At 37.0% G+C, this 26,742-nt stretch overlaps 1 protein-coding gene across 6 annotated transcripts in view; it reads left to right on the top strand.

Annotated features, from left to right (window-relative positions):
• Positions 1-1,297: 1,297 nt before the first annotated feature.
• auts2a (activator of transcription and developmental regulator AUTS2 a) overlaps positions 1,298-26,742 on the top strand; it is a 352,628-nt gene continuing 327,183 nt past the window's right edge. For 3 of the 6 annotated variants that reach the window (XM_051909183.1, XM_051909186.1, XM_051909184.1), the window contains exons 1-2: positions 1,298-1,592; positions 3,458-4,168. In XM_051909183.1, coding sequence (XP_051765143.1) covers positions 3,896-4,168 — 273 coding nt within the window. In that variant the 5' untranslated portion in view covers positions 1,298-1,592; positions 3,458-3,895. The remainder of the gene's footprint in view (positions 1,593-3,457; positions 4,169-26,742) is intronic. The other 3 variants (XM_051909185.1, XM_051909182.1, XM_051909180.1) reach the window with 2 other exon arrangements.

The raw sequence follows: 26,742 nt of genomic DNA, 5'->3' as shown, positions 1-26,742 counted from the left end.
GGTTGGCCTAAAGGGAAAACCTGTTCATGTTACATAATGAAAACAATATTAATAGTATAGAGTAACAACATCTGGCTTATTCAAAATGCGTAAGCGTAAATGATGTGTTTGAAGGCTTAATTGATTGTACATTTTGCCTAATAGCAGTCACTAATTGCCAAATAACTGCATAGTGTTAGAGGCATAGAAAGCCATGCACAGCCTGAGGGCAATACAGTGGCAGTGGTAAACTGAAAATGTTAAAGGGGAACAAGTGTTTGATTATGAAGTGACTTTTTCATAGTATATAAAACACTTTGAAATGCCTTGTGTATTGATCAGATGTCATGGTTCGAAAGAAACTTATGCTGTTCTTTAGCTGGATCAGAGTTCTGGTTGAAAACCCATTGTGTTGCCAAATGAAGATTTAATAGACTGTGCAATTACTAAGTCTGATTAGAAGCCAGTAAGTTTAGGTGCTGTAAATTTCAGGATTGTTTTCACTGATGGGTGCAAATAAATCCTGAGTCATCACACTGTGGTTGGACAGATGGAAGAACATAAAGGGACAATGGGCCTTATAAACTACAGATAGGCTGCAAGGTTTCTCAATATGTCATTTTTTTTTTTCTTTTCAACTTTTCTGTAAAGAAAGCAACTTGGTTTGACTTTGCAGTGATTCAGGGTGAAAAGTAGGATTTAATTTTTAGTCCTGTCAGTGTATTGTAAGGTTAGAAGCAAATGTTCTTTGGAAATTAAGAGAATGTTTCCTGCTGCAAGTTTTAAAGGATCAACTCAAATGCATTTAATTGATCCACATTTAATGCACAAGTCAGTTAATCAGTGCAATACAATATACAATGGTTTTCATTGTCATAATCTGTGCAAAAGGCAGTGTAATGGGAATGTTGAATAGATATAACTTTTGTGGTCTCTCAAACGTTTAGAACACTACTGTTCTCTATAGTATGTGTAGAATTAATAGCCTACTGAATTAAAACGTCTTACATACTTCTGCTTTAAGCCTTTAAATAGCTGGAGTCAAACACTCTAATTCGAACCCTAATTTAAGGCATCAATCAAGTAATCAGCGCCATTCAGAATACAATGATTTTCATTATTTTGATAATCAACGCAGATGGCAGTGTAATGGAAACGGATGGTATGTTAAATTACATTTAGTACATAAGATATAATCTCTGAAAGTAATGTCTCATGTATTTAAACCGAGTGCTCTGTAATAGAGAGCGCAGCACTATATGCGCTGAGGAAGCGGATCGCCTGTAAAGCGGCACTGCGGCAGTACTGTATCAATCCGCCCGGTCCCCGCTCGCTCTGGGATCCTGAAGCACGGACTCGCGGAGAAGAGAAGCGTCGCTTCCTTGCAGGATTTATTTGTTTGTGGAAAAATTTCTCTTTTGTTTTCCGTTCTAGAGCAGCACGCTTTCCGAATGTCGATGACTCGCTCGGACGGCCCTTCTCCACTCGCCAGGCTTTGCATGTGTTGCTTTTGTCCTGCAGGAGAAAAGGCAGGCTTTGTGTTTTGGTGGATCTAGAGCTGAAGGAGGCATCGCCAGGCGCTGCTGCTGCTGCTGTGGGCTGGACCGGCCACGGTGCGTGAGATTTACTGACGGAGAGAGAAAAAGAGAGAGAGACAAAAAGGACTCATGGAAGACAGCGAGAGTGAAGGGAGGGCTGGCAGGGAGTGTAAATACATTAAAACCATTTATATATTTGGTGTGTGTGTGTGCGCGCGCGCTCGCGCGTGTGTGTGTGTGACAGGAGTGCCAGCACAGGGCATCATCAGGTTCAAGGGATATGCGATTGGGAATAGCTTTGTAATAATAGCCGACCTGGACTATTGACCATTGCTGTTGGTAAAATGTTACTGGAATGCATAATTAATTTGGAAAAAGTCAGATTGCAATGCTGATATTCAGTGGATTTTTAAGGCAGATGAAGGTTGGTGGCTAGTGAAGTTTAAGTTGATGGATGTCTATGATGTCATAGTGTAGCTGCTGTAGATGTTCATGTCATCTTGTGAAGTTTAGCCTACATTGATGCTTGATTATGATGTCAGTATAGCTGTTGTCTAGTAAAGTTTACATTTATGGCTATTTTTTTGATATAACGTAGGTCTTTGTCATCTGATGATTTTTAAGTTGATGCTTGATTATGATGTCATAATGTAGCTGCTGATTTGGTGAAGATGATTGATTATGATGTCAATGTCGCTACTGTAAGTGTTCATGTTATCTAGTAAAGTTTGGCTGATTACCATAACGTAGGTGTATGTAATCTGATAATGTTTAAGTTGATGCTTGATTATGTCAGTGTAGCTGCAGTTTTAGTGAAGTTGATGGATGATTATTGTATAATGTACAGTAGATGCTGTAGGCCTATGTGTTCTGTCATTTGTTGAAGTTGATAGCCGATTGTGATGTCAGAATGTAGCTACTGAAGGTGTTAATGTCATCTGGTGAATTTGAAGATTGATGATCATGATGTGAATTTGACATCATGTATGACATCATACATTATATAATAAATTTTAGCCACAGCCTTTTGGTAGAAAAAGATGATTCTGCTAAAAAGCTTCATTAGTATAGAAAACAACTTACGCAACTTTATAATTTATTATGTTGAGCAAAGCCTTGTCTCTTTTTGAGAATAATGAAAAATAATGCTTAGAGAGAATCATTTCAGCTGCTGTGCAGACCTTGTTATTCATATAAAGAAGAACCCGTGCTGCAGAACCTGTAAACTTCTCTTTGACAACCCTGAATGTGGCAGATGTAGCTAGCTGTACTGAAGGTTTTTAGTGTTTTATCTATAGTTTGGTGACATTGAGAAATAAACAGAGGAACCCTTAGTAGAGATTATCAGTAAGGTGCTGAATGATTGTTTGTGGCTGTTGGTGTACATACATAGATGTAACTCTATAGAGGAGATGACTAGAAAGTAAGCCATAAATGTTCTGTCAGTGTACTCAGTTGAACTAAAATTTGCTGTGAGAAAATGACAATTTTTTTCTCTTGATCTACAGCTCTGTTAAGAAAAATGAATAATTTTACTCCGCCTGTCTCCGGCTGTAGCAGTCTCAGAATAATGATTGTGCAGGAGGAGAAATATATAAGCTCTTGAATATGTAATACAGGAGATCTAGACTCAGCTTTGTAAATGGCTCATTATATGATGTATTTAATCGGCAAGAACACATTATGAATAATTTCCTACAATAGATTTTGTTTTCTTTCAAGAAACTGTAAGATCTAGGAAGATGGAAATGTGAAAGTGACTGTAGTCATTGTGGAATTAGATCAAAAAGAAAGCATCTGAGAGTCCAATTGTATTGTGAAAATTGCTTTATTCATATGCCTGCATGATGTATTCCTATGTATAGCTAAGGGTGGGGATTCTGGGAAGGCTCTTATAGACAACATTTCAAACATCTGCTCTCTATCTCTTTGACTTGTAGGATGGGAAGGTGTCAGACTGCACTTAAACAGAGTGTTGGGTCCGTGAGGACAGCCATGTGGGAGACCTGTTACAGCTCCGTTGGAAGACACTTCAAGTGATCTGCCAGTTTGTTTCCCTTAAACGTGGGCTGAATTTGGAAGTTTGGATACTTTCCAGTTTGGCAAACCTTAACTGGATTCTATTTTGGATTTCTGTGCTTGTGGATATATGCATTTATCCTTCTGGAATCTCATGTGCGTATTGCATTTCAAACAAAGTCACATAACATCAGCCGGTTGTGGAATTTGGATAATAGCACATCTCTCAGTGGAGTTGAGTTATTAAGCTTTCAATTACAGGTGTTTGTTGGGAATCGTGCGAGTTCTGCATCCACATCTGAGCTTGAGCCGAGAACCTCCTTCTAGGAAGTGTTTGGTTGAGTGTGTCATCTGGTGAAATGGATGGCCCGCGGTGCAGCGGGATCCGGAAAAAGCGTAAGTCTCGGTCGGTGCGAAACCGGGAGCGCATGTCTAACGGGATCAGGAATAACCATGTCCGGGGCTCCGTGCTTCGATTCTCCTCGGATTCTGAGAGGGAAGACAGCACCAACCCCTCCTCCTCCTCACGACCCAGACCACCGAGGAGGAAGAGGAAGGAGTCTACCTCTGCTGAGGAGGACATCATTGACGGATTCTCAATATCGGGATTTATGACGTTGGAAGCTCTTGAGGTAAGAGACAAGGGTAGTTTTGTACTGCGGCCTTCGTGTGAATGTGTTTTTGACTGCTGTTTTTGGAAGTGCTTGTTTGGTTTGGCTGTGAAAAGCTCAGTGGCGGTATAATGACTGGTTTATTATTGTCTGTAGACTGCTTCTTTCTGGACTCTAATTGCCTGGGTCTGTTTGCACAGTATTGGATTTTCTGTTGTTCCTCAGTGAGTGTGTTTGTGATTCAAGCAGATGTGGCTTTATATGTCGTTTTCCTGCCAAAGACGTAAGGCACGTCTGAATTTGTGTACTTTTGCACTATTCTATGCCATTTTGTATGTCCACAAAATGGCATAGAATGTGTTTAGAGTGTTCACACTGGAAATTCCAACAAGAAGTGCACTTCAAATACCTAGATGATGCACATTTAACTAAAAAAACAAACTGCGGAATGTGAGACACTTTATGCACTCAACTATTGCAGCTTTCCTTACGTAGAAGACAACGAGGGACTATCAGGCTCTGACACTAGATGACGAAATAAAGCAACCATATAAAATTCATAGACTTGACAGTTGAGTACATAGTGCATAGTGTGTCATTTGAGACACAACTGTAGTTGAGGATATCCCTGCTTTAAGATGCTGTTTTGAGAATATTGACGACTTGATGCTTGAATACTAAGAATCTAATATGGCTGTTCTTATATAGAAATCATCATATACATTACTTCTTCTATATTATAGTTAGCTCAAGGTGTTCATGTGTTCTGGTGAAGTTGAAGAATGGTAATTATGATATCATAATGTAGCTATTGTAGATGTTTAGGTCACCAGTGGGGAAACTCTGAATTTCACAATTACACCTGAGTTTTGAAAAGCGTGAAATACACTACATGACTTTTATCATCTTAATAGATTTTAAAACACTAGGCATCATACATGGTTACAGAGAAAAACTGGGCATTATACACTAAACAACTGAGGATTATACACTACCAGACTTTCAAATTGTTCAGAACACAACAAACTTACACAGAAACACTCGCCTCATTGCTAGGAGGCGCATAATAGATGAAACAAACATGGATGTGCAGGAGATGAGTGCAGTAGCTGTTTTATTGACGCTGTGTGTTAAGTCACAAAAGAAAAAATGAGCTAAGCACATTTGGATGCAGTTTTGGGTGAGTAGACATGGTCAGTATGGACTCTACAGATTACAACAGGAGTTACAGGTGAGTGGCGCAGTCAGTTGTTTTATCTCTGCTGATGAGTCAAATATTGATGCTAATTTGTTACGCATGTTCTGTTAATTTACTTTTGTGTTGTTGTTGTATATGTATTGTATTTTATTGCAACACTGCAACAGTGCAACACATCATACACTACTACATTTTCTGTGAAATCTGTCAACTTCAACTGCCCAAAATCTGCAGACTGGCACAGACTTTTGTCAACTATTGTCGACACATCTAGACTGCAGATCGGGGCAAAAATCTGAGCAAAAGTCGTGTAGTGTATTCCAGCCTTAAGATGCTGGAATGTAAAGCAAGGGGTCACTTTTTGCTTGGGGTCCTGCTAACAAATAGCTTTTTCTGTGTATAAGAACTTCTTGGCAGGAAGCAGTAAATGGTCAATTTAAATTAACATGCTGTATTTAAATAATATTATTTTTATTATTTAATATTTGTATTTATATTATTATTTATTAAATATTAATTTGTCACAGTAATTAATTAGTAATTAATTAAGTTTCATTATTTTTTAGATGCTATGATACATAAATAAAACATTGGGTGTAAATGGTACAGGTGTATTCACTTACGTTTTTTTTTTTTTTTGCTTTCATTCACTGTTACTTCCATATTTTGTTTCTGATTTTTGATGTCATATCGTAGGTGCTTCTCAGGAGCACTTGAACACAGCATTGGCCCTCGCCATTGTTTTATTTGCCAGTCTTGACAGGACATCTGTAGAGTGTCATCTTGACTTTAAGCGTCACTCTTGTTGTTAAAAGCCCAGCAGTGTGACATGACAAAGCTTTGCACGCTTTACCCTCACATCCCCTACAGATGCTGTTGCATTGTGTTGGATGTTCACTACAGTAATCTGTGAAAGGAGCACGTCAGCAGCTTACACTGTCACGCTAGCGTTGTGAACCGCGGGCGCAGTTCTCCAGGGGTGACATCTCATTCACCGCTCTTCACTGTTCTGGGATCTGTGACTTATAGCTGTCCCCTGCATGCTCTCATCTTGCTTCATTTAGAAGCTCACAGACCGGGAAACCCTAGTCTAGATCCTGCATGTCAACGATCAGCTCCATTCTCATTCATGCAGCTCAGATGATCATGGGACTTAATGAGCCAGTGCAGCTAGCCAAATCTAATGCATGTTGGCCTATTCTAAGTGTAAGTGTGTTTTTGCCATTATTTTTGATAGTGAATATAGAAAAAGGATTATAAATGAGGGAACTGTAAGAGGGGGAACTGGATAGGCAAATGACACAACCTGGACTCACGTTTTCCGCATGAGCACCAGAGCTCAATGCATCAGCGCAATCTGCTATGCCAAAGCACCAACTTTATTGTATTTTTTTCATATGTAATTATAACATGTTTATGTCAGTTTTGCACTGATTGCTTGCTGTTGTGAAATGTAGCAACAGTTTTTTGTCTATACACTCTAAAAAATGCTGGGTTAAAAACAACCCTAGTTGGGGTAAATATGGACATTGGACAAACCCAGTGATTGTATTGTTTTGACCCACTAGTTGGGTTAAATATTTGACCAACCTGCTGGGTAGTTTTATCCAATTCAACTCTTGATTAAAAGTTACTACAGTATATGGCTGGCTTAAAATGAACCCAAAATAGGTTTGAAATTAAAAATCAGACACATAATTACTAGGGGTGTGATGAGACAGTTAGCTCACGAGACATAACGAGATGTTAATAAGCGAGATGTTAATTATTGCTTATAATAAGCAAAATGACAATGGAGGCGTAATGTAAATGTAGCAGTGGTATATTCTATCCTAATTTTACCCTCACACTCCGCCATGGCAATATCGCGAGACAGCTTTTCACCTCAACTAGAAAATGGCATGAGATCTTGCCACACCCCTAATAATTACTAGAGGCAAGAGTAATAATTAAAAGGTGAACATTTATTAATAAGCAATTTAATAAATGTTTATTATTTTATTGTTATTTATTAAACTTATTAATAAATGTTCACTTATTAAACATATTAATATATGTTAATTTCCAACCTATTTTGGGTTCATTTAAGTAAGCAATATAATAATTTTTAAACAATAGTTGAGTTAAATAAAACTACCCTGCAAGTTGGGTCGAACATTTAACCCAACCGCTGGGTTTGTCCATATTTAACCCAACTTGGGTTATTTTTAACCCAGCATTTTTTAGAGTGTATGAATCAACATTTACAAACTTCAGAGCCATCTTACTTTTATCCAATACACCTATTCTCTCTTTAACCCATTTCATTTAAACAGTCCCTCTCTCTCTTCCTCTACCTCACTATTTCTATTTCTTGTCCTTCTTTTACAACAATCCCTTGATGGTTTCAATTTAAGCAGGAATTTGTCCTCAATTTGCCAGGAGGTGCTTGAAGAATTCGTACAGGTATTCCCAAATGACACATTGAAATCAAACTCGTTCCACTCCAGTGGACAGACTCGCTCATATAGGAGTGAGCCATCAGCGCCGGGTGTTTATTAATGCTGCTTAGTGCTGGAACGACAGGCCTGAGAGGCAGTGTGTTACACCACTTTGAGAAATTACTAAATCATCAGGCCTGGGCCGCCTTGACAAACCTCCTCCCCCTTGGTCCCTGAGCACAAAGTTGCCACGTAATCGTTTCAACCTCCTCCCCCTTGCCCGCCTCTGCATCCCCAATTCAATATTACTTAATGCCTGCACCACTGGTGCCCTTAAACCACTTTATGTGATCATTGTGTTGTAAAGCTCTGAGCTCATTTGATTGAGAACAGCAGTCACCCTGCGCGCGTTCCCCACTCCATTGATCCACTCGTAAGAAAATGGTTAAGTCAATGTAAATAATAGTAATGTTCCAGCACGTGCTTTGCGCAAAACAAAGCGTTTGTTCTTCACAATGGCTTTTCTCTTTCAGCTGGCAATCAAAATGGCTTTTCTGATCTTAATGCGAGCGCATAGTGTTTCTTTTTTTGTGTTTTCAACTCCATTGTGTTCTCTTCTTTAGCTAAATTGATGAGTGGCACGTTAATGATTTCAGACTGTGCTTTTATCATTTATAAATATTTACACAGCCTGCAATGACTCAAATGCAGCTCTAGAAAAAAAAAAAGTCAGTTTTGACATCAGATTAGCATTTCAGAAAGAGACAGGGAAAAGACAGAGCAGGGACCCATCATGCCAGGCAGTAGATGGTTGAAAGAGTAAATTAGGTCATGGCCGGAGGAGGGGTTGGCATGAGGCCCAGAGGGGCACATCTTTCGTCTGTATTCGCCTAATGCCACAGCAAGACAAAAAACATTCTGACAACTTGTAATTCATTTGATATGTGAATGAACTCTCAGTGTTATGCATTCATGAAGGGTTACAGTAAGGCAAATGTGTTGCATTAAGTGTAAATCGTCTTCATAATGTAAATTGTTTTGGATAAAAGGCATTAAAAGATTATTCAGTGTTCAGTTCAAGTTAAGCTCAGTTGACAGCTTTTTTTTTTTTAATATAATGTTTGTTACCAAACAAAATAAAAAATTTCATCTTTTTTGTTTTCTTTAAAAAAAAAATCAATATTACAATAGGACTCTTACAATGGAAGTAAATAGGGCAAATTTTTGTAGGATTTAAAAGCAGTGAGCTAAGGGTGTGCGATATGACGATTTTTGATTGTGGATGATTAAATGTCTCCACAATCTGCTTTTCAAGAAACATAGTAGTATCATGCTACAGTACACATATCAGTTGGAGTTCTAGCGCCTCCGTCTGAACATACTGTTATTGAACTACGTGACGTACATTTACGTCACATTAACGCATAGGTAGGGTTACACTTACATGACATTGCAGTTATTCACAATCACAAAAGTTTATAATTTGCATGCGTTTTAAAGCCTTGCGGGTTAAACATTTTAATCACGCTATTCTGACATGCGCTTTTCTGAGCATGTACACCCAAAACGCATGCACACTAAAAGCTTGTCGAACAGCGTGCGAGTACTGAACTATCTTTCACGTCTCATTGCACTTAAAATACACATAAGGTTTACATAAACACATTTGATTATGTCTTAAAAGATTAGTTCACTTTCAAATGAAAATTAGCCCAAGCTTTACTCACCCTCAAGCCATCCTAGGTGTATTTGACTTTCTTCTTTCTGATGAACACAATCAGAGATATTTTCATAAATATTCTGACGCATCCGAGCTTTATAATGGCAGTGAACAGGGGTCACAAGTATGAGCTGAAGAAAGTGCTTCCATCCACATCCATCCTTCATAAACATACTCCACACGGCTCCGGGGGGTTAATAAAGGCCTTCTGAAGCGAAGCGATGCGTTTGTATAAAAAAAAAAAAAAAAAAAAAAAATATATATATATATATATATATATATATATATATATATATATATATATATATATTTATCAAATTATGAAGTAAAATATCTAGCTTCCACCTGACTGCCTTCCGTATTCAATGTATGAATAAAGTGTAAAACTTGTGCAGTTCAAAAAGCTTACGCTACGTCCTACGCCTTCCCTATTCAACTTACAGGAAAAAGTGTAACTGATGCAACGCCATTTCATTGAGAAGAATATTGCTGCACTGAATCTATTGATATTGCATGTGTGCCTAGATAAAAAACACACATACAAGGTCTGTCAATAAGTATGTCGGAATAAAGAAAGAACACTTGTAAAATGCATAAAAACACTAATTTCTTTAGTGTCAAAAATTGTTGGTGATTTTCTTCAAGGCATGCTCTGAATAATTCTATGTATGATATGTGTCACTTTTTTAAGCCGTCAATTAATTTCCTTCCTAACAGTGCTTATATCTACTCATGGCAGTGACAGCCGATATTCATTTAGACCTCATTTGAAACTGTCAGAATATGATGTGTGATATGCATTAATACAGTACTGTAGGAGCCATGACTGACACATCAAATATACCGTCCTGTCACTCCAAGGCATGCTAAATGCAGCTGATGGATCAAGCTGTAGTTACGCTTCTACATTCCTTTAGACTCCTACTAAGACAGTGTCCCTTTTGGATCACGATTTGGATCATAAGTCAAATGTGTAGCAATACTTTTGAAGTTGTAGGGTTATTAATGCATGGTATGGGATTGAAAGTTAAGCTGCAGTGCAAAAAATCATTTATTAAGGATACAAAACATGCTGTGAGCAATTGAAGATCAGCTATATGTTGAATTACTGTAAGGCTGTGTCCTGATTATACTGTGCTGGTGATGGTAAAATGTTATACATTATATAGAGGCCTAAATATTTTTTAAACATTAATAACCACCTTTTTTTGCAATGCAGATGAAAGCTATTTTCTGTGAATGTGTGAGACTTTCGATTCGTTAACTGCTATACTGTAGGTAAATAAGTAATTGAATAAAGTGCTGTAAAGGTTAAAACTGTTTGTACTACAAACCAATGTGTTCATGATTATGATAATAAATTAAAATAATATGATGATCAATGGCAATATCAATTTGCAATACATTTACATTGTCAAGCAGCATAACGGACTGTTTATACAGCTAAAATAACTGAAAGCGTATGATACAGGAAGCCTTGCACATTCAAATGAAAAATGGCCGCACTCTCTCATGTTAAAAATAAGGTGGATATACATAACATTAAGTTGTAGTATTGCTATCAAGTTTCACGTTGAAAAATTGGTAGTACCATTTTGTGTACTGCATTCGCATAGCATTAGCAATCAGACAAATTCCTAACCTTAATGATTAATTATTGTATTTGAAATGAATCATTGATTTATTTATACATTTAAATATTTCTGTGGCAGTTTGTGAAAAGACAATCATCCCAAATAGCATAGCACAAAGATGCTGGAAAAAAGTATGTTACAGTATAGTGCTGGGTGGTTGACCAAGAATCTCTATCACGGTTTTTTTTTAAGATTCTGGCGGTTTCATGGTATGTCACAGTTTTTTGCACTGGATCTTTATTTTGGCATATTTTACTGTCAGGAATATAGGAAATATATTATATAAACATTGTAAGGACAATTAAAAATTAATTGTAATCAAATCAGTTCATAAAACTAACAATTTATTTTAAAATGTAATCAAATAATTTAATTATTTAATTAAATTAATATTAATAAGTAGGCTACATTTTTTTTCTGTGCATTTTCTGTCATTTCAATGAAGACCTTTGAGGTCGTGTTTTAATAAACGGTGTTTATTATTATTTTTTTCTCTATTAATTAAAGTACACTCGATTGTACAATAGTATATTTCAGTAGTTATTTCAAGTTATACCGAACTTCTATTTTGACAGGTATTCATGAATACCTTTGACTTCCTGTGTATATGATACGACAAATGTCGATAGTTTTATCAAATTAAATGGTGAAATGTTCATAAAGTGACCCTAAGAGCAGCTCTGCAGATGAAGTTCGTGTGTATAGTGAGTGAGACAGCAGACACTGAAACCATCGCGAGCGTCACACATGCGGCGCTCATTCATACAGACTTCAAATTTCGATAGCAGTCTTTTTTAGCTTTAATATTCACAGACACTAGTCCATATCGATATCTGATTCATTGTCCAGCCCTATTTTTGATTTATTCATCCAAAAATTGCCAAATTCTGTGATGTTCAGCTTTATACAGTAAGTTCTATTTGTGACTGGATTCCGTGATTTCATCCGTGTTTTCTGCATTGCGGAAATCATGTGGCTCTACGCGGTATTTGCAGTATTAAAGAGAGATCATTTTGTGAGTTATTTATTGTTGTGTAATAAAGTTGTTTCCATTAGTGTAAGAAGGGTATGCAGTTAATAGAAGTCCGCTCTCTATACACTCTACATAGCGCTTCATGGCCATTGAATAGAGACAGCAGCTGTTTCAGCTACACACTGGTATGGCAGTTTTTGAAAAATACATATCGGTCTCGAAATTGAAACCGGTATACCATATGAACCGGTATACCGCCCAGCACTATTACAGTATCTAGGCACTGTTGATTTGTTATTTTTAACATAATATGATATAGAGCATGTAACGTCTAATCTCTAATAGGGCTGCCCGATATATCGCGATTTATCACAAATATTATTGCACACGATTTGGCAAAGGCTGTGTTTATTTTATGCGCAGCTTGTCAGAGTTGTAAGGCTCTGTGATCAGTAGTAAATGCTTCCCCATCTGAAAGCCAGAGGACACTCTCGCACAGAAACTCCAAATATGTCCTGCCACTGAAGTAGATAACATGCGTCATTCCAGGAAATCCCTATGTGCATCGTACTATCGCTGTAGCTGAATAAACAGAAGATTGAAACGCTTTGATTAAACATGACTATTAAACACACGACTACCTTATTCTGTGTAAGAAGCCACACCATCTCACAGAACCGTCATTATGAAGTGAGTTTGGAGTAAAAACATATTAAATGTTGTCTTTTGTTGAACAAGATGTTAATAAATGCTTCTCATGTCAGAAAAGATGTTTGACGCGTGTTGCTTTTTCAAATGTACATTATAAGCGACTCAAACTCACAGTGCTTTAAGATGGATTAGCATTTGGAGCCATACTTCATTGACAAGCTGTGCATAATAAAAACAATTGCAGCCTTTACGATTTCATAATCGCACTAAGAATTGCATTTAAGAGCGTTTTCAATGTTATTTTTCTTTCGTGCGATACATCATGCAGCCCTAATCTATAATGCTATTTACAATAAATAATATGCAAATTTGGATGTAGTATACATGTCAAATTCTGAATCAAATTCAAAGTCATCACCATGTGGCACTGATGTGAAAAACTCTCAAATTTTAAAATAGATCGTTGAGAGTATTGTTTGTAGAACTCAGAACCCAGAACTCATTATATTGTCTAAAACTAAGGCACAGGTGTCTACAATTAAACTACAATTAAAGTCAAACTAACATCAATACTGAATAATCTATGGTTGCCCAGCAGGAGTTGTCTGCTTACTGCATGATTAAAATAGTTCGAAATGGCTCATTAATTAGCAGTGTTGTTCGAACGTGTTTTCTCTCATTTTGGCTCCATTAAAAGCAATCATCCAATCACTGACAATATTAGCCATGACCTGACATTTATTTGATCTTTAGAGGCATTTCGAAAAGAAAATAATGCTGTGTACTTGTTAAAGGAAAAACGAAAAACAAAGATGTGCTTGGTTGTGACAGGTAATTTGTTAAATGGTGTGACAAGTACAGGTGTGACAAAGGTTAATTGTTGTAAGAGCTTTAATCCAGTGCTGGCGCAAGTATCGGAGCAACAGCTGCACGTCATTTTGCCATCGACACACACAGGTGGGACGCCCAACACATGCATGCATATCGACTCGTACATACAGACAAACATATGTAAATCATTGTTTTATGGTTATTTCCAGGTGCCATGACACACACACTTTAAAGCAGCAGCAGCTGTGGTAATAGCTGGGGTGTTGCAAGAGGGCTGTTAACCACAGTAAATGTTTGCTCTCATGTTTAAATGGTGTGGCGAGAATATCATTAATGACCCTGTGAGGGTGTGCAGAGGGGATAGTGCACTGTGTGTGTGTGTGTGTGTGTGTGTGTGTGTGTGTGTGAGAGAGAGAAAGAGTCAGCACTCAGCACTCCCTCCAAACTCTCCCAACATCTGTTCACTGATATGCACTGATGCCTTCGTAGCTTTTAATTAAAAAGGACAAAAACGTTTAAGATGTTAACAGTTTTGAAATTAAATGGTATGTATTGGTTTCACTGGCTGCTGTTGTGTCTGTTAGCAACCTGTGCTTCTGAAAAATAAACCAAACACAATGTTGGAGTTGACCCAACATTTTTTCTTTTTCCATATTTCCGAAACAGAGTTGCTGTGTACTGAAGTTTAATGGAAGTTAAAGGAAGTTTAACACAAGTTAAGCTAATTTGACAGCATTAGTGACATTAGGTTGATTAGCACTTTTTTTTCTTAAAAAAAATAATAAAAAAATTTGAAATCAAGGTTACGGTCAAACACTTAAGAAAGTGGTGCCAATTTTTTTTGTGGATTTAAAAGCAGAAATATGAAAAATGAAAGAACTTAAATTAATTCTTCTGTTAGAACATGTGTTATTTGAGCTTTAAAGCTCTTTAAATCAGTTTTACAGTCATTTTAGAGTTTAAGGGTTGTGTTGTCATGGTGACAGAGTTGTAAAACTGGATATAAATGTACACAGTAAAGGCTAGTAAGTGTTTTTTCCCCACCCTAAATTCATGTTAACACATTGTTTACATCTTGTGGCTAATTGGCCCCATTCCCTTCCATTGTAAGTGCCTCAGTGTAACCCAGATTTTTGCTTATATAATATATATATATATATATATATATATATAATGCCTCAAATGTTGCTTAAAGCTGCAGTCTGTAATTTTTTGTGGTTAAAAATTATCCAAAATCAATTTTTGAGCAAGTACATAACCAGCCAGTGTTCAAAGCTATCTCCTTACCTTAGCCTGAATTCACAACAGTAAGCTTGTAATAATGTTTTATAATAAGAGCGGTACTGGTGGGTTTTTGCGGGAAATTCAAGCATGCAGCCATTCGTCTTTGCGTCATTACGTCACATCTGTAAACAGAAAGGAAGGAGTCCCAGCTAGTAGCTATATTATGTGAGGTTGTAGCAGATCATTTATAGCCTTTTCTCACAGCAGCTGCAATAATTAAACTTAACATTTTGATGGCGGATTGTAATCCAGAACGATCCAAATGACAGTCAGTGACAACCGGAGATTCACCCGTAGTCAGAAGCAAAAGACGTCGCACTGCGGAGTGGCTACAGAAATTGAAATCTACAGGTAACGCTAATACACACTAAATACATGTAGTCACGCAATGCTGATGTTGTTAACCTTAACAATTTGAGAACAAAGTATAACAGTAAAAATAATTTGCATGGTTTGGCATGATCCGAGCTAAGCGATCGTTTGATTTAATCACCATTGGCAGCGTGATTTATTGTAGACTAATGCTTTTTTCCTCAGTTGGTCAGAACAAAAGTGGCAGACATGTTACTTATTTGTTCAGTTGACATTTTCCGGAGAAAATTCTTATTTTGGTCATACTTCCAAGACGCAGAATCTGTGTTTCCGAAGTACAGTATCCACACCGATGTGGTGACTGACAGCAAACATTAGATTCATCTGCACGGAGTCGTGCCGATGCACAACGCACGTAAAGATAATAATTTCGCATATAACTGTAATTGCAGGTTTCAAACAGAGATGGCGACAAAGAGGCAAAACTTCTGGACTGCAGCACAGTTTGCACAGATTTCTATTAAAATGACTGGATTTCACCCATGAAAATTTGCAGAACAATGGTAAATGTGCCCACACCTAAACTTGTATACTGAACCCCAAACTATTCCTTTAAGGTTAGCATTTTCCCCCCAAAATGAGCAATAGTATAAGTAATGCTTGCCTTAGCAGAGACACGCTCAGAGAGTATACGCTCATCTCTCTGCTTTTGTGTAGACATAAATAATGTATCAAATAGCGGTGTTAAGTGTAGCCCGAAGTCTATCCCATATGCATCTAGCGGTAAAAAACGCTAGTCTGCAAAGAGTAGATATGCTGCTCAAACTCACACTGCTAATGCTTAGGCAAATTACATTTTTATTCAAATATAACTGGCTTGCCTGAGTAGGTTTATAATAATACATCTGGCATGTCTGTGAGTTAGTATCTGGTGGGACACCACTCATTCTTTATCTCTGTTCTCTTGTGTAGAGGAATAGAACAAAAGTAAAATGTTTGCGAAAGCTGAATTGAAAATGGCATCAGCGAAGGGCAAACACTGAAAACAGCCCTCCGTTGATTTGCTCACTCCTGTCTTTGGTTGTCGACAGCAGGGTTGTGAGGGGTTGAAGGCTCACAGAGACCTGGATGAAGTTAAAACTTCTGGCTCTCCGCCTGCCAACATCTGGCAGCAAGTGATCTCATTGCATTTCCAAAACAGGTTTGTGTCAGAGACTGTGTCAGAGCCCTCTTTCTCTTCGTATACTCTCAAATGTTTCATCCTCTGATTCACACGCACACCCAAAAGCAACTCGATCTTTCTTCATGCGAGACAAAGTCAGGTTGAAACAGGACAAGTGGAGGTGAGGGGTGGGGAGATCGCTCTCTTTTTTCTCATTCCTTATCTCCAACAGGCTTAAATGACCTTCAAGTTGTTCATTCTACGAAAAAGGCACCCATGAGACAGTTTGATAAGGTGATTTGTAAAGTACTAAATATTAGAAATTGTTGACTTTAATCATTCTATTAGACAAAAAATGTGTGTAATAAATTTTGACATCTGTTGATGTTCTGAAGACTTCAGAAAGGTAATAGTTTTAGAATTTAATTTGGCATTACAAAGCCTTGTGCTCATGACTGTGCCTCTTAGAGAATTCAATACTGATAATTCTATAGACTTTCAATTTTAATAATCATTTTTTTGCTGTACAAAATCATGGTAACAAGGTTGACATTTTAATAGTGTCCCCTACTGACAAAATGAGATTTTAGCTGCATCCGAATATGCTTACTTCCGTACTATATAATAGGTGAAAAACAGGATGTGAGCTGAGTAGTATATCTGAATTCATAGTATTGATAAAACAGACAAAAAGTACCCTGATGACCTACTACTGGCGAAATTCTGAAGTGCGCATTTGATGGACATTTTACTATCCCACGAGGCCACGGGAGAGGATTTGCGAATGGAAATTAAGCAACGCAATTGACGTCATAGGTCACATGACAATGACAATGACCAAATTTCATTAATACTACACACATTCATACTGCATAAAACATACTTTAACGGTCGCAAAGTAAGTTTCAAAACAAGTAGTACCTAGACAGTATGTGATTTCGGACACAGCATTTGACTTGTCCTTAAAGAGTTCACTTCTTCAGTAGATGATGTAATAATGACAGTTATTTATGGACTTTTTTTATTGCTTTAAAAAGAGAAAATATGCTTAACAGTACTCATTAGTAACAACCTGGTATTTTTAATAATACATCATCATTTGTCAACAAAAATCTAAAATATAAATATGGATTAATGACAAAATGATAGCTTTTACTTGATTTTTACTAGATTTTATTTTCATAATGTGCATGTATGCTAATACAGAAAGGTAAAGTTGGAGAAAAAGACAAGAAAGACAAAAGGCAAACTCGTAAGAAGAAAAGGTAAAAAAAAATAGAAATAACATTACTGAATTTTTTTTCATGTTTTTAGATAGTAATGTCTACATAGTAAAAGTTGGCATTGGTTATTCATTTATAAAATAATTTTTCACAGCTATTTATATGAGGGATACAAAAGGCACCGTTTTGTAAAATGAATGTCCCATATTGTAATTTCCTTCTTTTGGGTTGTGTGTTGTTGTTGGCCGAGATAGAGCTGTTTTTTCCCCTACACGCCATATGCAGGGACGCCATTTGGCTTGATTTTATATCCTGTATCTATTCATCAAGATCTTCACAGAGTTTGCGTTCCTTAAAGTGGTGTTAAACCGTGAATCTCATTTCTGTGTGTGTCAGAGTGTCTAATTTCATAAAAGCCTAAAGAAAGAAAAAAAGTTCACCTGCCTCCAATAAATTGCGGTTATAGATATCCTAGAATATATGATTTTAATTTTATCATTTTAATTACATTGCAGATTTAGATGTACAGACCCAGATTGTATTTTTTTTTTTCTATTTGTGTTGGCTGCATTCACTGGAAAAATGCATGATTGTGATCAATAGCCCAGACGTTAGATTTACATTTGCAGTTTGTTAGTTTTTTTGTACTTATATGGTGCATGAAATGGTGTGGGAAGAGTTACATGCTTAAGTTTACTAGTTTTAAGTGCTTGTTCAAAATTCATAACCCTAAGAATCAAAACCTGTAGATGCAGATTGTTCTCATTGCTCAGTATAAACACATTTTAATCTGAAGTGAGTTCAGATTATAAGAAGAATTTGTGACCAAGGACTCAAAATCCCTCCATCTCCCACTTGAAAAGCCACCTTCATGGTAATTAAACTTTAGCCTGTAAATGCTAAGCTAACTCGTACACATGCCAAGTAATTGTTTACATTGTTGTTGTTGGCACATGACGGGAATGTGTAATTCCATTCCACGTCTCCTTTGTTTTCCCTGAAGTGACTGATTAGGTGTGTGTGGAACAGCTTGCTGGTCAGCGGAAGTGTTTGGGGTCAAGAGTGTGTCCAGCCAATGTCTGCAGACACAGGAGGACAATACAAGGGCATGTATTCACAGAGAAGGCTCTCGTAGGTCATTTGCACATTGTACTTGGCATTGTAGAAAAACCCTTTTGTAGTCAACCATTATTAATCTATTCTAGTCCTTGAAGAAAAAGTGCCCAATAATATAGACAGCGTTAAAGGGTTAGTTCACCCAAAAATGAAAATTCTGTCATTAATTACTCACCCTCATGTCGTTTCACACCCGTAAGACCTTCGTTCATCTTCGGAACACAAATTAAGATATTTTTGATAAAATCCGATGGCTCAGTGAGGCCTCCATTGACAGCAAGATAATTAACACTTTCGAATGCCCAGAAAGCTACTAAAGACATTTAAAACAGTTCATGTGACTACAGTGGTTCAACCTTAATGTTATGAAGCGACCAGAATACTCTTTGTGCGCCAAAAAAAAAAATATATATATATAAAAATATATATATATAAATATTGTTTATTCAACAGTATCTAGTGATGGGCGATTTCAAAACACTGCTTCATGAAACTTCAAAGCTTTACGGATATTTTATTTCGAATTTTGTTTTGGCAGTTTGATTCAGAGCGTGTATCAAACTGCCAAAGTCACGTGAACCATTGAAATTTCGAAACGTTTCGAAACACTTATGACGTAACAAAGCCTCGTTTACTGAAATCACGTGACTTTTGCAGTTTGATAAACGCTCCACTGATTCGAAACAAAAGATTCATAAAGCTTCGAAACTTTATGAAGCAGTGTTTTGAAATCACCCATCACTTTAGAACCTTTCTGTTCATTTGAAAGTGTGAATTATCTTGCTGTCAATGCAGGCCTCACTGAGCCATTGGATTTATCCAGAATATCTTAATTTGTGTTCCGAAGATGAACGAAGGTCTTATGGGTGCAGAACGACATGAGGGTGAGTAATAAATGACAGAATTTTCATTTTTGGCTGATCTAACCCTTTAAGTAGTATTCAGCTGGTCATGTCATCTCAACATGTCGCTCTATGTAAAATAAAACAGCTTTGATTGTGCTACTGATACTAGAGTCTTCGTCTCATGTAAATGTACATGATTTTAATAAGGACAAAATGACTTACTACCATCACTGGAGCTTCTTTTGGACAGAAAAAAACCCTTCCACTAAAACCACTGCTGAGAACATGTTAGCTGCCGTTTCTGTGTCTATTTTCTCTGACTCATTTCTGAATTAGCGTTTCGCATTTAGCCTCCTGTTTGTACCCGACCCTTGCTGTTCGATGCATAACAGCCATCCTGCCTAAATGCCATATTTGTGGCTGCTGAATTATGCATGAGGAGCAGTTTAGAGGCCCAGTGAGTTTGTGCTTGGTGGGAGAGTAATGAGGAAGCCTTGTTTCTAATGGCAGGATTTGGCTTGGCAAGATGTTTTATGTGCTAATTGAATCGTAGAACTGAGGAACATTTTGGAGTCATTTGAGATGACAAAAGTGATGTAGTGTTGTGACTAGAGATATGCGTGTGTGACTGAGAACATAAAAGGAGCCTGAAATGTAATAGGATGTATTAAGGTTTTTTTTTTTATAATACATACAGCGTTCATCTACCTATATCACCAGTTCCTTCATCACACTAGTTTACACCTAGTATGTTACAGCTACTTATTACCAGTAATTAATTGTAAGCATTTTTTCCCACTTTCTTAACAACAAACATCATTTGTCCATTTCCAACTAGATCTGCCATAGAAGATCAAATCTATTCTTTAACTCTTGTGAATATAGATATACAATTGTTTTGTTTTGTTGTCCTCCTTGATCATCCTAATCAAGCTTAATGCAAATTGCTTGTCAGGGTTTTCTTCCGTATTTGCTTATTTTGGCACACACCAATTCCCAACTCCATTTTTTGGGTGTTTGCTCCACTGAAATCTCTTAAGTGATTTTTTTTTTTCTACCATGTCACAACATGCCACGCTTGCCTGCAGGCTGTCTGTCTGTCAGCGGAACCTCTGCTTTGGAGCTCTGGAACTCATCCCTGACCTCCTGTTGGCTCTCACTGGTGTTTTCAGTCTCGAATGATGTGGATCAAATGGGATATGCACTCAGTTTTTTCCCCATCATACAGCAAGAAATAAAGAACGGTATTGTTATTTAGTAGTTTAATTTATATTAAAATGAAAATTTAGTTTGCATTTACTGTAATTTTAGTTAAATACACTTCAAGGACAGATGATGTTAGATTTAATAAACACAATTGTTAGAATGGATTTACACCATGTCTTTGTCATGTCTGGTGTTCTGTGCATCCAACTGCAGTACGGACACCAAAAACTGGATTGTTTCTAGGAAATCTTTTTGCATTTATATGCTTTGCCTAACAGTTGGTATGGGTACAGGGTAATCTATTACAAGAGGAGTGCTTGTGCTTTTGGATGGCTGGTGAATACAGGTCATTAGTTTGTAGGTAAGAGGGCTATAGAAGAGACATTTAAAACTACTGCAATCAGAGTTCAAGAGATGTCATTCAGAGACACACAAACTCTGTCTCTGCTGTATGGCTCCCTGTAGAGCCTTATTTGTTCCATCAGATCTGTTTTTTCCCTCTTCGGCTTGAGTTCAGTGCTCTGTAGGAGGAAGAGTTTGCAGTGTGAGGTCAAATGTATCTAGCTGAGGTTAAGGCCTGCACTGATTGTAAGGAGTTATTTTCAGCTGTCTCTGTTTAGCAGTCTACACTGGATTCACAAGCTATTATGTGCCTGATATGGCTAGATACCATACAATTGTTGCTTTTAGACCGAAGCTTGACAGATTTCTTACTGAGGAGGACTATGTAAACATAGTTAGTTTTTTCATATACAAATGCTTACCAAGACTGCATTTATTTGATCCAAAAAATACAGCAAAAACAGTAATATTGTGAAATAGTATTACAATTTAAAATGTTTACTATTTTAATACATTTTAAAATGTACTTTATTCCTGTGGTGGCAAAGCTGAATTTTTCAGCTTTGCCATTACTCCAGTCTTCAGTGTCACATGATCTTTTAGAAATCATTCTAATTTGCTGATTTGGTGCTCAAGAAACATTAATTTATATTATTATCAGTGTTGAAAACAGTTGTGCTGCTTAATATTGATGATGAATTGAAGTACAAAAGAACAGCATTTATTTGAAACAGAATACTTTTGTAAGTTAATAAATGTCTTTACTGTCACTTTTGATCAATTTAATGCATCCTTGCTGAATAAAATTATTCATAAACAAAAATATCTCATGAACAGATCAAGTCATTTCAGTTTAATCTTTACAGTGAATCAGTCTATTGGTTAGGTTACTGAAATTTAAGTATTGCGGCAATCCTAATAAATAAGTGTATTAAAGTCCCTCTGTAGTCAGTAATTTTATTCCTTAAAACTCATCTTTGATCACCAAAATTACTTATTTAAACGTTTTTTCCTTTGAAAAATTTCTTCATGCCTTAAAATAGCTTGAATGTAACGCCATTTGCTTGACTGTTATCAAACAGCTAATAATGTGTTGCTAATGTTACATAAACCATGTTCCCGTTTGCCATGTCAGAGTCAGACAGCTGCCTTCTAACAATCAGTATCCTTACAAACGCTTTGAACAACTCAGAACGTCGGTGGAGAAAGGCATATTCATCATAACATCGTAATATACATCATATTCCCGCTATATTGCAAAATCTACATGATTTTTCATATCAACATAAAAATTTACCAGGATAACCTGGCTTCGCTGTTAATGATATGCTAAAGCTCGCCGGCACGTTGACGTGATTGGTTACAAGGTAGTTTGTGACATCACAGACACCAGCGATTTCGAACCGTGGATTTGAAATCTGCAGTTTTAAGGAGAAAATACTCAGCAATGGCATTGACTTATGAATTTGCACATGGTTTGTCTTAAAGCGTATTAAAAACACCACATAGACATATAAACAACATTAAAAACTTTAAAACATTACATTTATGTTTGGTTTATTGTAAGTTTTGGCTTTTTCATTTCAGTTTTCATCCATGAGCCTGTCTCTAATACACTTGGGTTGTGTATTTCTGTATCTTTGTCGACAACAAAATGTGCTGTGATTGACACCCTCACATTAAATTAATCTGTTTTTCTAACTCTCAAGTGTGCCGGCAGACACTTACTAAACACACTTACACAATGTTTTCACGCAAGGCCGTAATGAAGTTTACTCACATTATAAAACACACCCGCTCCATCTCCAGTTTGACAGTGATGGATTCAGTGGGAAGTGTTAACACACTCATACTTAATGTAGGAGGACACATGGAGGAGGCCTCTAGGGAAGAAGAGTAGAAATATAAACAACAGACCAGTCGAAAACTCTGTCACATGAGCAGACCAAACCGATTGATGAGAAGAAAACAAACCAGAAAGTGTCCAAACAGTATCACGGTATATTATGACACATTATGGAGTCATTTATCCCATGAACCATGGGGCTATGATGGGCTAAAGCCCTCTGTTAAGATTTTTAGGTTAGATTTGTGTGTACCACATAAATAGACTCTCAGTTTGTAAAGTTTGATGGAGAATTAAATTACAGTGGGAAAACACATTATCCTCCCCACTCACAGTGCTGCATTCACAATGGCATTTTATTCCAGCTCTTTCAATATTTGCCTCCATCACGTGTAAACACACACACATTTTAGTCTTCGCTCTCTTCTCTCTGAAGACGGCATATTCGCTCTTTTAATGTTTATTTAATAAAGGTCTGACCGTCTCCAGCGCCCTCCCTGTTTTGATTTATCTGTAGTCGGTATGGGATTGTGAGCATGATTCATGATAATGAATCAGAGTTGCTTGGCAGGGTGCCTATCCGAGCGGACACCTGCAAACATTTCCCAGATCATTTCAAGCTCGTTTGTATCATTAATCAATATACTTTTATATGACTCATGAATAGTCTGAAATGATCTGAACGTACGTGCATAATTGCTGAAATGATTCAGACTAAGTCTGTTCTTTTTGCAATGAAAAACACTTTTGATAAATATCTAAGAGCTGTTTTGTTGTGTGAAAGCATTTTGCCATAAATGTGTAATTAAGGCCTTGCCATCACTGTAATTACTGAATGCAAATTCAACCTTGCTGAATTCATAGTGTTGCTTTCAGTCATCAGTCTCTAGGTTACACTGTCATGATGTAAGACTGTGAAAGTCTTATCTCTATTCATTGAGATTTTTCTTTGGGCAAAGCACAGATAAGACCTCTTTATGGCTCTCGCTTTCTTCCTGTGTGTTTTTGTCATGCTGTGCGTTTAACACGACTTTGGTATGTCATATTGATTTCTCTGAGGCGGCAGCAGGTTGGATTTTGTTCAAGCTTGCTCTTAAATGAGGTGTTTATTTGCTTGAGCTGTGTTAGTATTCTTTTTTTAGATTCTTTTCACACCCTTCCTCCTCTGTAAGCCTTTCAGAATAAAAGTTATATAATATAATAGCTTCTTTTATACATTAACATTTTCCAGTGTTAAAAAGGTAGTTATGATTAGGTAAAGCGTTTGTTTGATTCATGTTTGAAGCATTATTTGCACACCTCACATCAATTGTTTCCCATGTTATTGTGTGAAATATACTCCTACAGTTCACCTAATGAACTTCACACAGTCAATTTAATTGCCCATCAGTTTTATCTGGCAATATTAGAGATTTTGTTTTTATATTTTTTGCTTCAGCCTGAAAATAGATTAATTAATTGGGAATGCTTATTTTCCCAATTTTTACATTTAGATTATCTTTTCTGTCATGGAACACACTTAAAGTTAATCTTTAAAAACATTAATCATAATAAATGTAATCTTTAGCAGATCTCATAATGAATATCCATTTTCATACTGTAAAAATATACAGTTAATATACAGACATGTGCATGCTGTTATTATTAGATAATTATATTTTGCGGGAGCCCGCGAGTAATTTTCTCACTCCTGCACCCGCAATTCAAAAATTTCCTGCGCCACACTCTGTTGCGTCAGGTCCCATGGATCCCGCGGGATTGCAGACCTTTAGTTAATATTCATAATGCACACCTAAATTCACTTGTAGCAATTATTTATTTTATTTTTATTTTATTTCTCAATTACTTGCACATTTATTGGTTATCAAATAATATGAAAATCGAATTTCATCATCAGAAGAGTATGCACAGGTCGCACATGCGCATTTAAATTTTTTGCAGTAATTAGCTTATTCACAAGGTGGCAACCGTGCCCTGGGGGCGTCGATTCACAAGGTAGTCAAAGAAAACCTGCATAAACAGAACAGAACGGAACGCATGCAAGCTACAGCGACAATGGAGACCTATATATAGACAACAGATTGTACCTTTTTTTGTACAACTCTAGCATGAAAGAATACAAATGTATTTGCATGGGTTGTAACTTGTGGTGAGAGATTGCTCAAAACTTCGCATGCGTTGAACGCTTGTGTACGCGTACGAGTCAAATAAAGTATACTTTGCAAGGCTGTGCGTTTGACTGTGTGCGTAAAAAAATTGTTTTAAGTATACCCTGGGCTTTATATTGCTGTAAAATCACACCGTTTCAGTGATTTTTATCACATTGAAGTGGGTTCTCCCACTCACAACACCCTGTTTCCTTTATACCACTGCTCTTCTTTTGGCCTATTGCTTTAGTTAAACACTATTGAAGTGTGTTCAGCATACATATGTCACAACATTGCGCTTTCAGAGAGGCATGACGTGAGAATGGTGTTGGTGAGGTGTCAGCAGGCGGAGAGAGAGCCTGCAGCTGTGCTGAGATCAGATGCTAACCGTGGAGATGACAGCACAAGCTGCTATTAAGTATTGAGCATAAAAGTCTTTACCGCTGCGAGAGGAGGATCAGCAGCCGCTGACAAACATGTTCAGGAGAACCCGAGAGTCTCACACAAACCACATTAACCAACACCTAAAATCCATTCTGACAGGATTCAAAAGAGAACTTCTGTGGATTTAGAGCATCAGCTGCGGCTTTGCTATTCATGAAAAATGAACTGTTTTAGAAACCTCAGATGAAGTCTGGAACTAAACTCAATAGGGATCAGGTAAGGAAATATATACGCCTGAATTCAAAGTGCTTATTACAGATGACCAAAAATATGCCCTCAATTTTGAATGAGATTTGCAAGAACCATAAATCATTTAAGACAAGTTAAGTCATACACTTCAGCCTTTTCTCAGTTTTGCAGAAGAATATTCCATATAATCTTTTCTGTCATAATGGCCCCAAAAATATTTCGACACTTAGCCTAAGCCACACTTAAAAATGTATTAATGTCACTGCATTAGATAACAAAAAATCAAGTTGAATGGCATGTATTTTTAAGTAAGTAAGAATTTTGCTTAATATATAGTAAGAAATGCTATGTTCTGCTATGCTGTGTTCTATGTTCTTTGTTTTGTTCTGACGTGGAAATTTTAAGTGTGCTGTAAATGTCAATACTTTTCGGGGCCACTGTACATGGTTGCAAATAGTGACAGATTGATTGCTTAGTCTCTGTTTCATGCTGAAAGATAAGCAAAACGGCCTGTGTAGATGTATTCAATTCAATTCATGTTTAAATGAGCAGATTAATGATTTAGCACTCTTTTCCTGTAGTATAATGTGTGACAAGCCAAATAACAGTGAACCAGGGGCTGGATTTATATTTAAGAGCTTCTTTGGCATGCATGCATTTCTCAGAGCCAATAGATACACCCACACTGTTTTGTTTGACTGGAGTGAGTGTTAAAGGACTGTATGTGTGTAGGTTTGCATTTCTAATTTAATGGTTTGTGTTTAGAACGATAACACAAAAACATTTTTTCTTTTTTTCGCTCTTTGCAGCAAATGCAATCAATCTGAGGTCTATCCCATGACATCTTTATGACACATGTGCTAATAGAAATAGTATATCTTCTGCCAGGGATCTCTGTAGGCCTTCCCACAACCAAACGTTGTTATAAATGTGAGCCAACTGAAGTACTGAATCCTGGAGACGGCCTGTGCGTGAAAGACTGTTCAGCCTCTGGCATCTGTGTTCTGGGAATAGCTTTGCTCATCACGCTGGTCTGCCGTAAATGAGAGTGG

The sequence above is a fragment of the Ctenopharyngodon idella genome, chromosome 10 (assembly GCF_019924925.1).
Source record: "Ctenopharyngodon idella isolate HZGC_01 chromosome 10, HZGC01, whole genome shotgun sequence".
In the NCBI taxonomy this organism is placed as follows: Eukaryota; Metazoa; Chordata; class Actinopteri; order Cypriniformes; family Xenocyprididae; genus Ctenopharyngodon; species Ctenopharyngodon idella.
Note: the sequence above shows the minus strand (reverse complement) of the source record. Positions and strands in the feature narration are given on the sequence as shown.